The sequence below is a fragment of the Entelurus aequoreus genome, linkage group LG25, assembly GCF_033978785.1.
Source record: "Entelurus aequoreus isolate RoL-2023_Sb linkage group LG25, RoL_Eaeq_v1.1, whole genome shotgun sequence".
Classification (NCBI taxonomy): domain Eukaryota; kingdom Metazoa; phylum Chordata; class Actinopteri; order Syngnathiformes; family Syngnathidae; genus Entelurus; species Entelurus aequoreus.
In genome coordinates this window covers 18863051-18878465 of record NC_084755.1, presented here as the reverse complement: position 1 = coordinate 18878465, position 15415 = coordinate 18863051, and the positions used below count along the sequence as shown (strand labels likewise).

Sequence of the window (15415 nt, the reverse complement as noted above, 5' to 3'; positions counted from 1 at the left end):
CGCACCGCTTGATGGATTGTCAGCCCATTACGGCTACCGTAGTCAGAGATACAAGTATTACTATGGTGTGTGTATAAGGACCGCAAAATTTCACCCATTAGCAGACATATTATCTGGCGTTATGTTTCACAATATTATGCAAAACCAACTTTTCTTACCTTCTGGTACCTGCTGATGTGTACCGTATTTTTCGGAGTATAAGTCACTCTGGAGTATAAATCCCACCGGCCGAAAAATCATAATAAGAAGGAAAAAAACATATAAATCGCACTAGCGTATAAGTCACATTTGTGGGGGAAATTTATTTGATAAAACCCAACACCAAGAATAGACATTTGAAAGGTAATTTAAAATAAATAAAGAATAGTGAACAACAGGCTGAATAAGTGTACGTTATATGACGCATAAATAACCAACTGAGAACGTACCCAGTATGTTAACGTAACATATTATGGTAAAAGTCATTCAAATAACTATAACATATAGAACATGCTATACGTTTACCAAACAATTTGTCACTCCTAATCGCTGAATCCCATGAAATCTTATACGTCTAGTCTCTTACGTGAATGAGCTAATTAATATTATTTGATATTTTATGGTAATGTGTTAATAAATTCACACATAAGTCGCTCCTGAGCATAAGTCGCACCCCCGGCCAAACTATGAAAAAAAAACTGCGACTTATAGTTCGAAAAATACGGTATTTGAGATCTGCGCAAGTCCTGAAAATGTGTGCATGTCCGCCACTGTAGTCCGTGCCAATACCGTAGTCAATAAGCTTCTTCTTTTTCACTATCTTCTTGTTATGGGGCATTCATACTCCGCTGTTGCCATTTCTAATATAAAGTAGCATAAAGTTCTAACTTATATCTCGCTATGGAAGCGCTAAAAACTACCCGTGTAGTGGGTCTACATAATTCACCCACGGAACTTTAGTTATTGGAGAGTTCCGGTCGGACAGTTTTTCACGGGACACATTTCTGGCGTTGTTGTTTTCGGATGAGGAGATGCTGCTCCGTTATTGATTGAAGTAAAGTCTGAATGTCATTAAAACAGTTAGCTTCTTCCACTCCCGTCCTTGCACGCTACACTGCTACATCAAAGATGACGGGGAGAAGACGCTGTCGAAGGTGAGCCACGTAAATAATACCGCCCACAAAACGGCGCATCCTGAAGCGACTGTCAGAAAGCAACTTGAAGATGATCTGTAAAACATAATCTATGCAACATTTTGACCAAGGAACTACTATTACATGTTATGTAGACCACAAGGAAATGTCTTCAATTTAGAAAGAAGTCATAATATGACCCCTTTAATGCGCCTTACAATCCAGTGCGCCTTTTGTATGAAAAAAGACCTGAATAGACCCGCTCATCGGCAGTGCGCCTTATTATCCGGTGCACCCTATGGTCCAGAAAATACGGGTAATGACAACAATGTTCTTTTCTTTGGAACAAACGTTTCGTAAGGGTTAGCATTAGCCATGATTTTCTAGGTGTGTGAATTTCTGCTAAGAAAGTAAGGGGGAGAGTGGAAGCTACGGAAGCTCCTTGGGGCAAAAAGTAAGGGGTAAGAGGAGAAAAAATAGATTTGTGTTTTTTTTCTTTTTCCCTCGACTTCTTCCGATGGTTAATTCCTCTTCGCCATGCTGGCGCAGACCAGTCAGGTCGTGGGTCTTGTCCGACAGGAGCTAGCTGGACTCGGCTTTGCTCTGCTAACTTGCTACCACAGCTCTGTCCCAAGAGCGATCTGTGAGCTAAGAAGCGCCAAAATAATGCAGGGGTAGTATTCCAATAAAGCAATCAAGAGTGCTCGTAATCCAAAATCGAGGTCAATAATCCAGAAAAATATGTTGTTCTACAAAAAGCACATATAGCAGCTTGACAGCGTGACAGTGTGACAGGAAATAGGACTTTTTTGTTATTTTCTAAACCATCTGCAACAAAAAACTAGAATTTATTGGTAAAATCAATGTATCGCCCAGGCCTGGGACATTATATGATTTTTTTTTTTTACATTTAAAACACTTCCTTGTGGTCTACATCACATGTAATGATGGTTATTTGGTCAAAATTTTTGCATAGAATATGTATTACAGAATATTTTTTAAGCCGCTTTCTGACCGCCTCTTAGGGTTGCGCCGTTTTGTGGGTGGTCTTATTTATGTGCCGCCTTTTCGACTGCGTTTGCTCCCTGTCAGCCATGTTGTAGTTTTTAGCGCTTTCATATGAAGTCTACTGACTAGAACTAGGGTTGTCCCGATACCAATAATTTGGTACTGGTACCAAAATGTGTATCGATACTTTTTAAAATAAATGGAACTACAAAAAATGGCAACATTGGCTTTATTTTAACAGAAAATCTCACAATAAATTTAACATGTTTCCTATTACACTCAAAGAACAATTTTAGATGGTTAAAATAGAAGTTAAAAGGCATTAAACACATTGGGCTTTTCTTGTTCTTTTTCTTGGGGGACGGCGTGGCAAAGTTGGTAGAGTGGCCGTGCCAGCAATCGGAGGGTTGCTGGTTACTGGGGTTCAATCCCCACCTTCTACCATCCTAGTCACGTCCGTTGTGTCCTTGGGCAAGACACTTCACCCTTGGTCCTGATGGATGCTGGTTAGCGCTTTGCATGGCAGCTCCCGCCATATGTGTGTGAATGTGTGTGTGAATGGGTGAATGTGGAAATACTGTCAAAAGCGCTTTGAGTACCTTGAAGGTAGAAAAGCGCTATACAAGTATAACCCATTTATCATTTATTTATCATTTGTTGCACTCAAAAAACAATTTACAATGTTATATATTACATATAGGTCTGCAACTAACGATTAATTTGATAATCGATTAATCTGTCGATTATTACTTCGATTAATAATCGGATAAAAGAGACAAACTACATTTCTATCCTTTCCAGTATTTTATTGGAAAAAAACAACATACAGGCACCATACTTATTTTGATTATTGTTTCTCAGCTGTTTGTACATGTTGCAGTTTATAAATAAAGGTTTAAAAAAAAAAAAAATTGCCTCTGCGCATGCGCATAGCATAGATCCAACGAATCGATGACTAAATTAATCGCCAACTATTTTTATAATCGAAACCGGTGCCGATATTTTTCAAAAGCAGTACAATACCGTTTTCAATTGATTAGTACCGCAGTACTTCATTAATACCGGTATACCGTACAACCCTGGTTCGAACTACATGCTACTCTGTATTAGAAATGGCAACAACCAAGGATGCATTTGCATGTACGAGCCATTTTGCGCCACAACAAGAGAATAAGGAAAAAAAAGGAACTTATTGACTAGAGCGTCAGACTATAAAGGGCGGATTCGCGCAAAGATCTTCGGGTACATTTTTACTATAATTGGAGATATATTTGATGTCACAGGGCAGAAAACGTCACAGGACAGAACACATTTTAAATGACTGGTTTGGAGGAAGTATAAAGAAAGGCAAAATTATTTTATACATATATCCATAATGACTCCACGGCTTGTTTTCAAATTTTTGAGACTTATAGGGATCCCAAATACCGTATTTTTCGGACTATAAGTCGCAGTTTTTTTCATAGTTTGGCCGGGGGTGCGACTTATACTCAGGAGCGACTTATGTGTGAAATTATTAACACATTACCATAAAATATCAAATAATATTATTTAGCTCATTCACGTAAGAGACTAGACGTATAAGATTTCATCGGATTTAGCGATTAGGAGTGACAGATTGTTTGGTAAACGTATAGCATGTTCTATATGTTAGTTTATTTTGAACCTCTTACCATAATATGTTACGTTAACATACCAGGCACGTTCTCCGTTGGTTATTTATGTATCATATAACGAACACTTATTCAGCCTGTTGTTCACTATTCTTTATTTATTTTAAATTGCCTTTCAAATGTCTATTCTTGGTGTTGGGTTTTATCAAATAAATTTCCCCCAAAAATGTGACTTCTACTCCAGTGCGACTTATATGTTTTTTTCCTTCTTTATTATGCATTTTCGGCCGGTGCGATTTATACTCCGGAGCGCCTTATACTCCGGAGCGATTTATACTCCGAAAAATACGGTACACAAAATCAGGAACCATCAGGTAAGAAAAGTTGGTTTTACGTCATAGGTTCCCTTTAATGTATTTCCCCATTAGGAAACGTCATACCCCAATTTAAACTTCAGTTCAGTTTATTTCGAACATGCGTACAATACAATGTAATGCATCACATATTTCCAGTTGTTTCATTACAGCATGTCCGAAAAGGAGTAGGAAGAAGCAGCGCTTATTTAATCCTAGCCCTTTTCTTATCGTAGCAGTTTTATCTAATTTCTTTGTCTGTTGGTAACAGAACATGGATTAAATAAATAAAAACATACCATAAATAAGTCAACAAATATTAAATACATAAATAATCATTATCAATTTAATTTTATTTTTAAAAAGGTTCAAGATATTTATCATCATTGTTCTCTTTTGTACTTTGTGAACACAATTTGAACGGTCTCTTAAACTGAATCATATTAGTCTTTTGTTTAATTTCATTGCTTAATCCAGTCCATAATTTAATTCCACACACCAAGATAAAGCTTTTAAGTGTTCTACATGTATAAACCTGTATGAACATATTACCGTCCAAACTACTAAGATACAGTATTGTCTTTGCACAAAGTGATCCATCGATACTCGACAGCGTTGAGTTGAAACAGACAGAGGTGTCTTCAACTAGAAGTGAACTTGCGTGACGTCACAACTGAATGTGCAGTGATCACCCAATTTCCATTTACAAATTAAAATGCACGTAGATAAAAAATATTCAAACATACAAATAAAAATAATATGATTCTACTGAAGCCAGAACAATATTTAATGTTTCCTCTACCTAGAAAGTATATTATGTCTATTCTTTTTAATTAATAAAAACAAAAACTTGGTGAAAAGATTTTAGTGTGTGCTAGTATTTTTTGAGCCAATTCAAAAATAATATCAATCAATCAATCAATCAATGTTTATTTATATAGCCCTAAATCACAAGTGTCTCAAAGGGCTGTACAAGCCACAACGACATCCTCGGTACAGAGCCCACATACGGGCAAGGAAAACTCACCCCAGTGGGACGTCAATGTGAATGACTATGAAAAACCTTGGAGAGGACCGCATATGTGGGTAAACCCCCCCCCCCCTCTCTAGGGGAGACCGAAAGCAATGGATGTCGGGTTGGTCTGACATAATATTGTGAAAGTCCAACACATCAGCGAAAGTCCAGTCCATAGTGGGGCCAGCATCCCGAGCGGAGACGGGTCAGCAGCGTAGAGATGTCCCCATCCAATGCACAGGCTAGCGGTCCACCCCGGGTTGGGAGCAGAGTAGAAAAGAAAAGAAAAGAAACGGCAGATCAACTGGTCTAAAAAGGGAGTCTATTTAAAGGCTAGAGTATACAAATGAGTTTTAAGATGAGACTTAAATGCTTCTACTGAGGTAGCATCTCTAACTTTTACCGGGAGGGCATTCCATAGTATTGGAGCCCGAATAGAAAACGCTCTATAGCCCGCAGACTTTTTTTGGGCTCTGGGAATCACTAATAAGCCGGAGTTCTTTGAACGCAGATTTCTTGCCGGGACATATGGTACAATACAATCGGCAAGATAGGCAGGAGCTTGACCGTGTAGTATTTTATATGTAAGTAGTAAAACCTTAAAGTCGCATCTTAAGTGCACAGGAAGCCAGTGCAAGTGAGCCAGTAAATGATGATAATCGTGATAGTTTTGGTTACAAGGATAGCGATATGAAATGTTTATATTGGTACATCCTACAACCAGTGAACTGCAATCAAAACATTACCTTTTTTATACCAGAACATCACACGAGGACATAACTGAAAATGTCCAAAATCAGAACATTCATACATCTCAGTAATTAACTGATGGTATCTTGCAAGATACACAAAGGTTCTGACCTGCCTTTGTTCCATCTTTCTGTACTAGATGGGTATGTCAGGGGCTCCGTTTGGACAGCAGTATGGTCCAACAGGGGTCAGCGCCCAACAACTCCAGAACAAGTCGGCCCTTTCCAACAATCTGCCTCAATTCCCATCTGAAGTAAAAGGAGGTGGGAGTGTTTCAAACATGGTGAGTGTCACCAAGATCTGGAAATGTATTTTGGCATCGATGACAAATGACCGCAACGTCACTATGTTGCAGTCTCAGATGCAGCAGCAGGTAGCGTCTGTGGGCATGGTCCCCGTGGCCGGCAGTGTATCCACCGGTCCGACGGCCGATCCTGAGAAGCGCAAACTCATTCAGCAGCAGCTGGTCCTGCTGCTCCATGCACATAAGTGCCAGCGGCGGGAGCAGGCCAACGGCGAAGTGAGGGCCTGCACTCTACCCCACTGCCGCACCATGAAGAACGTCCTCAACCACATGACCCACTGCCAGGCTGGCAAGTCCTGCCAGGGTGAGTTTGTTTAGTGTACGGCCGTTTGTTTGTGTTCTTTGCTGATGGTTTTACATGTAGACGTTTACATGTTGCACACATCTGTTTGGCATAAGGATCTTGGTTTACCTCTCGTCATCACCATAAGATTGCTGAAGTCTGTCCTCACTGAATCAACACACATTTCAGTCATTCACCTAATTGTATGCTTATGCCTCCTTTTTATTTCTTCTCCCACAGTGGCCCACTGTGCGTCATCCAGACAGATCATCTCCCATTGGAAGAACTGCACACGGCACGACTGTCCTGTGTGCTTACCATTGAAAAATGCAAGTGACAAGAGAAATCAGCAGCGTGAGTGCAGTTTATTTCAATTTATATATGTGGAGCTCAAAGGTCTGTTTAACTCTAAAGAGCGGCTTGGTTTTTTTGGTTGGAAAACTATGTCGGCGTCAAGTTGGGTCTATTATATGAGGTGGTGCCACCTGCAGGTTGTAAAGTGCTGAGGTTGTAAGTGCTGGAACTGAGGGAGGATTCCTCAAGAAAGGCTGGGCCTGTAATGGGACACCCAGGGGAGGAGCTGTGTTGCTCTGCTATCTGTGGGGGCTGGGACTCTGGACCAGGCTACTTTCTGATAGGTCAAAAGACCCTGTGACGGATTTAAATCCCCCACAGAGGCAGCATGCTCCCTGTCAGCAAGCAACACAGCGGGAAGCTGTGTTCACAGACGCGACAAATAAAAAGTGCTGAATTTAAGATTGTGTTGGGGGGAAAAAAAAGTTTTGTATCAGAAAAATACACAGAATCAAAACTGGCTTTGTTGTGTGATTTAATTCAATATTTCCTTAACCCACTAATTATTTTTTCCTCTACCCCTAAAGCCATGCTAGGTTCCCCTGGTGCCAACCTGCAGAACGCAATCAACACTGTGGTGGCAGGCCAGCCCAGTACCCCGACCATCAACAGTGCTGCCACACATATAGACCCCAGCTCCATGCAGAGAGCCTATGCTGCTCTTGGTCTCCCCTATGGCAACCAGTCCCCTGCTCAGGTTCAGGGCCAGACCCAGGGCCAGGGTCCTTCCCTACAAAACCCCCAGGGGCACCAACAGCTACGTAATATGAACCCTCTAGGTACAGAACAAATAGTAAACACATAGTTATACATTATTTTTCTTGTCAGCTTTGTTAATTATTTCTGTCTCTAAATGATTATCAGGCACTAATCAGATCACCCAGATGGCAGCAGGCATGGGTGTCCCCTCTTCAGACCAGACTGGCTTGCACAGTGGCGACTCTTTGCCCTCCACACTCAACAAGTGAGCATTCAGAGTTTTAGCCTGTTAATTATTTTTTAAAATCCTGTTTGTTTTCTGGGTTTGGATTCATATTGTGATAAATGTAAATTACTGTAGTACTGTATACGATTAATACAACACTGTTGCCTCGTCCAAGATGGTTTTGATGAAATGAATGACCATTCCTTCTGGATTTTCTGCTGAGTTTGGTAACTTCAGTCCAAATGATAACACTTAAATGCAGTCTGTCCAGATATCTCTTTTCTATATTCAATTAAATCTTATGTATTCCAGTAATCTACGGAAACCATGTGTGCAAATGAATTAAAGAATATATGTAATATAGCTATCCCCTTCTTCTTTTGTCATACAGTCAGTTGTTGCCAGATGGATCATTGGCAGGAGCTATAGGAAACCTGCCCGCTGCCACCCCTCTCTCTGCTTCGGGAGTTAGGAAATCCTGGCATGAACACGTCACTCAGGACTTGCGCACCCACCTAGTGCACAAACTGTACGTTGGAGTAAAAAGATCATAGACATATATTTCTATGCCATATGAGTATGTGACAAATTCTTTGTTTTCCCTACCTGATTATCCAGAGTACAAGCCATATTTCCCACACCAGACCCTGCAGCACTAAAGGACCGGAGAATGGATAACCTCGTAGCGTATGCACGCAAGGTTGAGGGTGACATGTATGAGTCGGCGAACAGCAGGGTAAATAAAACCTGTCCATTCATTCTCTTTTGTACAGTTAAACTAGTACTTTTCAAACAGTGGAGGCTTGTGACACATGCTTTATCCGCTTCAGAAGCTTTGCGCTACAAAACTTGCTTATTGTAGCCATTAATCCTGACTTCCTCATTTTGATGAAGAGAAACAAATTGTTTAATTAATTTTTTCATGTTTTGTTGGATTAAGGATTTTAAAAAGTGTTTTTACATATTGTGCTCCTGAGTTAATGTTGCTGATTCAATTGGAATTCATTATTATTTATTATGTTTATTTAATTAAATTTTTCAATATCAAATGGTCTAAGTCGGTCAAGAAATGTTTGTACCGTATTTTCTGAAATATAGAGCGCATCTGTATATAAACCGCACCCGCTTAACTTTAAAACCCCGCCTCATATTATCAATCAATCAATCAGTCTAAGTTTACTTATATACCGGTAGCTCTTAATCACAATTGTCTCAAAGGGCTGCACAAGCCACAAAGACATCCTCGGCTCAGGGCAAGAAAAAACTCAACCCACTTTGGGTGACCTGTGCAATGGATGTGAGTGGATACAGTTAATAATGTGAGAGTCCATTGCATAGTGGAGCCAGCAGGGGATCCCTCACTGGTCTATAAACCGCAGATATATACGTAGTGAAATGAGTAATTTTCACAGAAATATTTTATAAATGTTTATTTACATACCTTAACTGTTTCCAAACTGTGTCTGTAACACGGCAACTGATCAAATAAAACAGACGTAGTCATGGACCCACTAGCTGCAAAAGCTAGCTCTCCAATCAGCTAAACAGACTCAATAACTCCACGGTGACGTCTTGGTGAATTTACTGAGGAATTTGTCAAACTGGAACAATAAAAAAAAAGAATGCCTTTGTAATGCAATAATGCTAATACAGACACTCGTAAACGTGTTAGTATATTAGCCAATGCTAACGTTACTATCTTCATTACATTACGTTAGCACGTCCAAATATGCATGAAAACAGTCCCACACACATCACACATGTGACTGTTTAGTAAGTAAGAACTGTTTTAGTTATACTGTTAAACTTACAAACTTTGCAAATACTTTGTCTTTCATGACCGCTTGTATATGATTAACGAATAAATGCTTGACTTAACTTAGAGACATAGATTTCCTTTTATTATCATTCAAATTTGAACTTTACAGTACAGATAAGAACGAAATTTCGTTGCATTAAGACACTCCACTCAAGTCTTTCTCGTTTCCCTTTTAAGGTGTGATAAAGTGGCAACACAGATTCCTTCTGCTGCTGTCTTTCTCTAGCAAGCAGGTGTTTAGTGAAGCGTACAACACAAGTTATGATGCATACAGCCACAGAGCCATTATGATTTGTTTGAGTCAAGGCGAAATGGAAGCACAAGATCTGCATTTGTGCTAGGCTGACATAAATAAATATATAGGAAACATTGTTTTTTGTTGATGACTAAATCAGTGCTCATATGCCAACACTTAATGTAGATCGCAGAGGAAGAAGTGTTGTACAGTCTTCATTACTAACGATACTGAAAAAACCTGGTATGGTTAACATATTTGCATGTTGTTATCAACTTGGTATCGATACTTTTGACAATCCTCGTTAGAGGAGATCATTTAAATTGTCACACAGTCATATGTGAAAAATGTTTTCCCTTTTTTTTTTCTGTGACAAGGATGAGTATTACCACTTCCTGGCAGAGAAGATCTACAAGATCCAGAAGGAACTTGAGGAGAAGAGGCGCTCGCGGCTCCAACAGCCAAGCATGGTGGGCAACGCCGGGCCGCAGCAGTCGCCGATGAGTCAGACCAACCCGATGGGCCCAGGACAGCCTGTCCGACCTCCCAGTTAGTAGCTAAAATCTCTAGCTGGTGGATGTTTTACTTTGGCTGTTAAATAAACGATTAATTAGCATTTTATTCCGCCTCAGATGGACCTATGCCTATGCCAAACATGCCAAATCAAATGATGAACCGTATGCCCCAAGGTATGTGTGTACTCTAGAGCAATCGTCTTCTTTTTGACTATTCTTTTGGAGTTTGTAAATGCACTATTAAATTAATATATCCGGCGAAATTCAGATTTTATTGTAAACTGGTTTATTACCTGTGCAAACCCCAAAATACCTAAATCTATTCAAAAAGAACTGTGAAGTATAATAAACCAAATTTTTGTATTCCTACAGGAATCAATCAGTACAACCCAATGGCGATGCAGAATGCGCAGATGTCACAGACATCATTGGGGGCGCGGGCTCCCTCACCCATGAACCATCCGCAGCAGTTAAACATAAACTCTGTTCCATCGGTGAGCTCTATCTCCTCTCTGTCTTTTTGATTAATGTTAACAATTAAAAATGATAAGCTTTTCTTAAACAGGTTAGGTTGTCTTGGAGTAAACATAGTGCTATGCAAATGAGATATTTATGTATGTCGCCTTTCACTTCCTAGATGGCCATGTCCCCTTCAAGGATGCAGCAAAATCAAGGAATGATGGGTAATCATGCTAATAGCATGGTTCCTCAGTCGGCCAACCAGAGTCAGTTCTTACCACAGGGGCAGTTCCCTGCAGCCTCTGGAGGAGCCATGAATGTGAACGTCGGCATGGGTCAGTCGGTACTGCAAGGTGCTGGCACACCGGTGAGATGCTTTGCTATTTTAAATTGTATTTGTTTTTCTGTGTTTTGGTTTACTTACAATTTGCTCTTGTTTTTCCAGCAGCCACAGAATTCCAACCTCCCTCTAAATGCGCTCGGCAACCTTAGCTCACAATTGCCCTGTGGCCCTGCAGCCCAGCCAAGTTTAGGCAGCACAAATCCTCCCAACTCCTCCACCAGCCTGCAAATGCAGCAGCAACACCATCCCCCTGGACAGGGCCCTGTACAGACACAGCCCTCCACACCTGTGTCCACAGGCGGGCCATCCTCCAATCAATCCCACATACCAGGCAGCCTCCCTCGTCCACCCTCTGCCATGAGCACGACATCAGACCCTTCCCAGCCGCTCACACCCCTGCAACCCCAGCCTGACACATCCAACCCACCACAGCAGCCCACCTCAGTGCCGGCACAGCATCCCAGCACACCAGTGAGTTTAAAATGTTTATTTCAACTGGGCTAAATTATTCTGTGTATAATCATGATGCACTTTTTTTTACCCTCAAGATGTCACAGGCTGCTGCTAGCATTGACAACAGAGTGCCTACCCCGGCCTCTGTGGCCGAACTTAACTCTCAGCAAACCATGCCTGACATGACTGCCACTGACGTCAAGGTCAAGTCTGAAGTAAAAAGCGAAGATGATGACAGCAATTCTGGAAACAAGGATATCAATATAAAACAAGAGGTATGTAGTACATTGCCTATCTATGTTAATAACTGTAAAAAGGAAACTTGCCTTTTGGCATCTGCCTCTTCTTGACTATAACAAAATACTCAGGGCCTGATCTGCTAAAGGTTTGCATTAGAGATGTCCGATAATGGCTTTTTTGCCGATATCCGATATTCCGATATTGTCCAACTCTTAATTACCGATTCCGATATCAACCGATACCGATATATACAGTCGTGGAATTAACACATTGTTATGCCTAATTTTGTTGTGATGCCCCGCTGGATGCATTAAACAATGTAACAAGGTTTTCCAAAATAAATCAACTCAAGTTATGGAAAAAAAAAATGCCAACATGGCACTGCCATATTTATTATTGAAGTCACAAAGTGCATTATTTTTTTAACATGCCTCAAAACAGCAGCTTGGAATTTGGGACATGCTCTCCCTGAGAGAGCATGAGGAGGTTGAGATGGGCAGGGTTGGGGGGGTGTATATTGTAGTGTCCCGGAAGAGTTAGTGTTGCAAGGAGTTCTGGGTATTTGTTCTGTTGTGTTACGGTGCGGATGTTCTCCCGAAATGTGTTTGTCATTCTTGTTTGGTGTGGGTTCACAGTGTGGCGCATATTTGTAACAGTGTTAAAGTTGTTTATACGGTCACCCTTAGTGTGACCTGTATGGCTGTTGACCAAGTATGCGATGCATTCACTTGTATGTGTGAAAAGCCGTAGATATTATGTGATTGGGCTGGCACGCAAAGGCAGTGCCTTCAAAGTTTATTGCCGCTCTGTACTTCGCCCTACGTCCGTGTACCACTCCGTACAGCGGCGTTTTAAAAAGTCATACATTTTACTTTTTGAAACCGATAACGATAATTTACGATATTACATTTTAAAGCATTTATCGGCCGATAATATCGGCAGTCCGATATTATCGGACATCTCTAGTTTGCATGTAATAAAACATTCGCAAACATGCAAAGCTGAATTACTAAGCTCGTGCACAGAGGATTGCGTCTCTTAAATGAGCAAAATAGAGAGCACAATCCATTCAGTTTGTCTTGTCTTCATGACTATGCAGATTACATACTGATTATCAGAATGCACACAGCGCTAGGAGGAGAAGATGCAAATATAATCATTTAGCGCTCGCAATGTGATTTATTAAGACTGAAACTGTTCTGTGGCCGCTGTATTGCATCTTTATTTAGCTCGTTTGAAATGTGCGTGCAAACTGGCACAATTACGCACACGTGGCTGTGAGAAATTAGGTGCTCGTGCTGCAAAGACAGACTATGGACAGAGCCTACCGGTATATCTCAACATATTTGGACTGTCAAATATAAAAAATAATAGACATATCAGCCACTCAGCAATATAATTTTATAACTGCTAGGTGACTGAAGGGGCTGATTAAAAATAATTCAACTGATTCATTGTGTGCTATTAGTTTTTTAATATAGTATATCTATTAATATCTCTTATAAAATAAGACAAACATTTTAACACACATTTTTGCATTCATTTCGACTCACTATCACAACAACGGCGCCACCCAGAGCGCACCTATGGATCACACTTCTACAGTACTGTATTTGCCAAGAAAAGTTGGTGTGTTCTGCATATTCCACAACATAATGAAACGGCACAGGTTAGGCCAGGGTTCCCCAAACTTTTTGACTTGAGGGCCACATTGGGTTAAAATAATTTGGGTGGGGGCTATCTGTCTGACTGGCTGGCTGTCTGAATCTATATGTATATTATTATATATACAGTCATGGCCAAACATATTGGCTCCCCTGCATTTCTGTCAGATAATGCACCTATTCTCTCAGAAAATAGTTGAAATTACTAATGCTTTGGTATTCACTTGTTTATTTCTTTTGTTTGCATTGGAACAACACAAAACACCTCCCCAAAAAAGCCAAATCTGATATTATTTTACACAGAACTCCCAAAATGGACTGGACTAAATTATTGGCACCTTTTCAAAATTTTAAGAAATAGTTGTATATGCATGTTTAATTTGTAATTAAACTCACCTGTAGCAAGTAACATGTGCTGGCAATATAGAAATCACACTTGCAGCCAGTTAAAATGGAGAAAAGTTGACTCAAACTTTGTGTTGTGTGTACCACACTGAGCATGGAGGAAAAAAAAGAAGAGCAAAGAACTCTCAGAAGATTTGAGAACCAAGATTGTGGAAAAGCATGGACAATCTCAAGGCTACAAGTCCATCTCCAGAGATCTAAATGTTCCTGTGTCTACTGTGCGCAATGTCATCAAGAAGTTTAAAGCCCATGGCACTGTAGCTAACCTCACTGGACGTGGACTGAAGAGAAAAATTGATGAAAGACTGCAACGAAGGATTGTTAGAATTGTGGATAAAGAACCTATATTCAATTCAAGCTGACCTGCACACACAGGGTACAACAGTGTCAGCTCGCACTATCCGTCGCCATCTCAATACAAAGGGATGCTATGGTAGGAGACCCAGGAGGACCCAGGTGCTGACACATAGACATAAAAAAGCAAGACTCGAGTTTGCAAAAACTTACCTGAGAAAGCCAAAATCTTTCTGGGGGAACGTCCTGTGGACAGATGAGACTAAAGTGGAGCTTTTTGGTAAAGCACATCATCACACTGTTTACAGAAAACAAAATGAGGCCTTCAAAGAAAATAACACCATCCCTACAGTCAAACATGGTGAAGGTTCACTGATGTTTTGGGGTTGCTTTGCTGCTTCTGGTACCAGATGCCTTGATTGTGTGCATGGCATCATGAAATCTGAGGACTACCTAAGAATTTTGGGGCAAAATGTAGGGCCCAGTGTCAGAAATCTGGGTCTCTGTCAGAGGCCATGGGTCTTCCAGCAGGACAACGACCCAAAGTATACTTCAAAAAGCACACAAAAATGGCTTAAGACAAAGCGCTGGAGAGTTCTGAAGTGGCCATCAATGAGTCCAGATCTGAATCCTATAGAACATCTGTGGAGAGATCTAAAAACCACATTTGGGAGAAGGCACCCTTCAAATCTGAGAGACCTGAAGCAGTTTGCAAAAGATGAGTGGTCCAAAATTCCAGTAGCAAGGTGTAAGAAATTAATTGATGGTTACAGGAAGTGATTGATTTCAGGTATTTTTTCCAAAGGGTGTGCTGCCAAATAATAAGTTGAGCGTGCCAATAATTTTGTACAGTCCATTTTTGGATTTATGTGTAAAATAATGTCAGATGTTTTTTGTTGTTGTTCCAATGCAAACAAAAGAAATAAAAATGTGAATGCCAAAGCATTTGTAATTTCAACAATTTTCTGGGAGAAGTGGTGCATTATCTGACAGAAAAGCAGGGGTGCCAATATTTTTGGCATTTTGGGCACCAATGTGTTAGACTGTTTGATCATATGGTGTAATGAATGTGGAGGGAAATAAGTGTTTCTTTGGACATAGCCGGTTGTACACGCTAAATCCTCATTTAAAAAGGGCGGTCTGCTACCACTTTTGCACTTGCTACCGATTGCCGACACAATCTTAGATCACCTGCAACACGCCCACTAATGAGTATACATACTTTTATAGTTTGCACACGCTGTGCTATTTGGATCTTAGTAGATCAGGCC

General features: G+C 40.5%; 1 protein-coding gene across 2 annotated transcripts in view; it reads left to right on the top strand.

The window, feature by feature from the left end:
• The window catches only part of crebbpb (CREB binding protein b), a 77529-nt gene that overhangs the window by 49271 nt on the left and 12843 nt on the right, over nucleotides 1-15415 (top strand). The window contains exons 4-16 of one of the 2 annotated variants that reach the window (XM_062036760.1): nucleotides 5991-6134; nucleotides 6207-6459; nucleotides 6679-6792; nucleotides 7320-7571; nucleotides 7657-7756; nucleotides 8109-8246; nucleotides 8336-8453; nucleotides 10149-10320; nucleotides 10404-10460; nucleotides 10659-10780; nucleotides 10924-11112; nucleotides 11194-11559; nucleotides 11637-11816. In XM_062036760.1, the coding sequence (XP_061892744.1) occupies nucleotides 5991-6134; nucleotides 6207-6459; nucleotides 6679-6792; nucleotides 7320-7571; nucleotides 7657-7756; nucleotides 8109-8246; nucleotides 8336-8453; nucleotides 10149-10320; nucleotides 10404-10460; nucleotides 10659-10780; nucleotides 10924-11112; nucleotides 11194-11559; nucleotides 11637-11816 (2205 nt within the window). Of the gene's footprint in view, nucleotides 1-5990; nucleotides 6135-6206; nucleotides 6460-6678; nucleotides 6793-7319; nucleotides 7572-7656; nucleotides 7757-8108; nucleotides 8247-8335; nucleotides 8454-10148; nucleotides 10321-10403; nucleotides 10461-10658; nucleotides 10781-10923; nucleotides 11113-11190; nucleotides 11560-11636; nucleotides 11817-15415 lie in introns of both variants that reach the window. The other variant, XM_062036759.1, reaches the window with a different exon arrangement.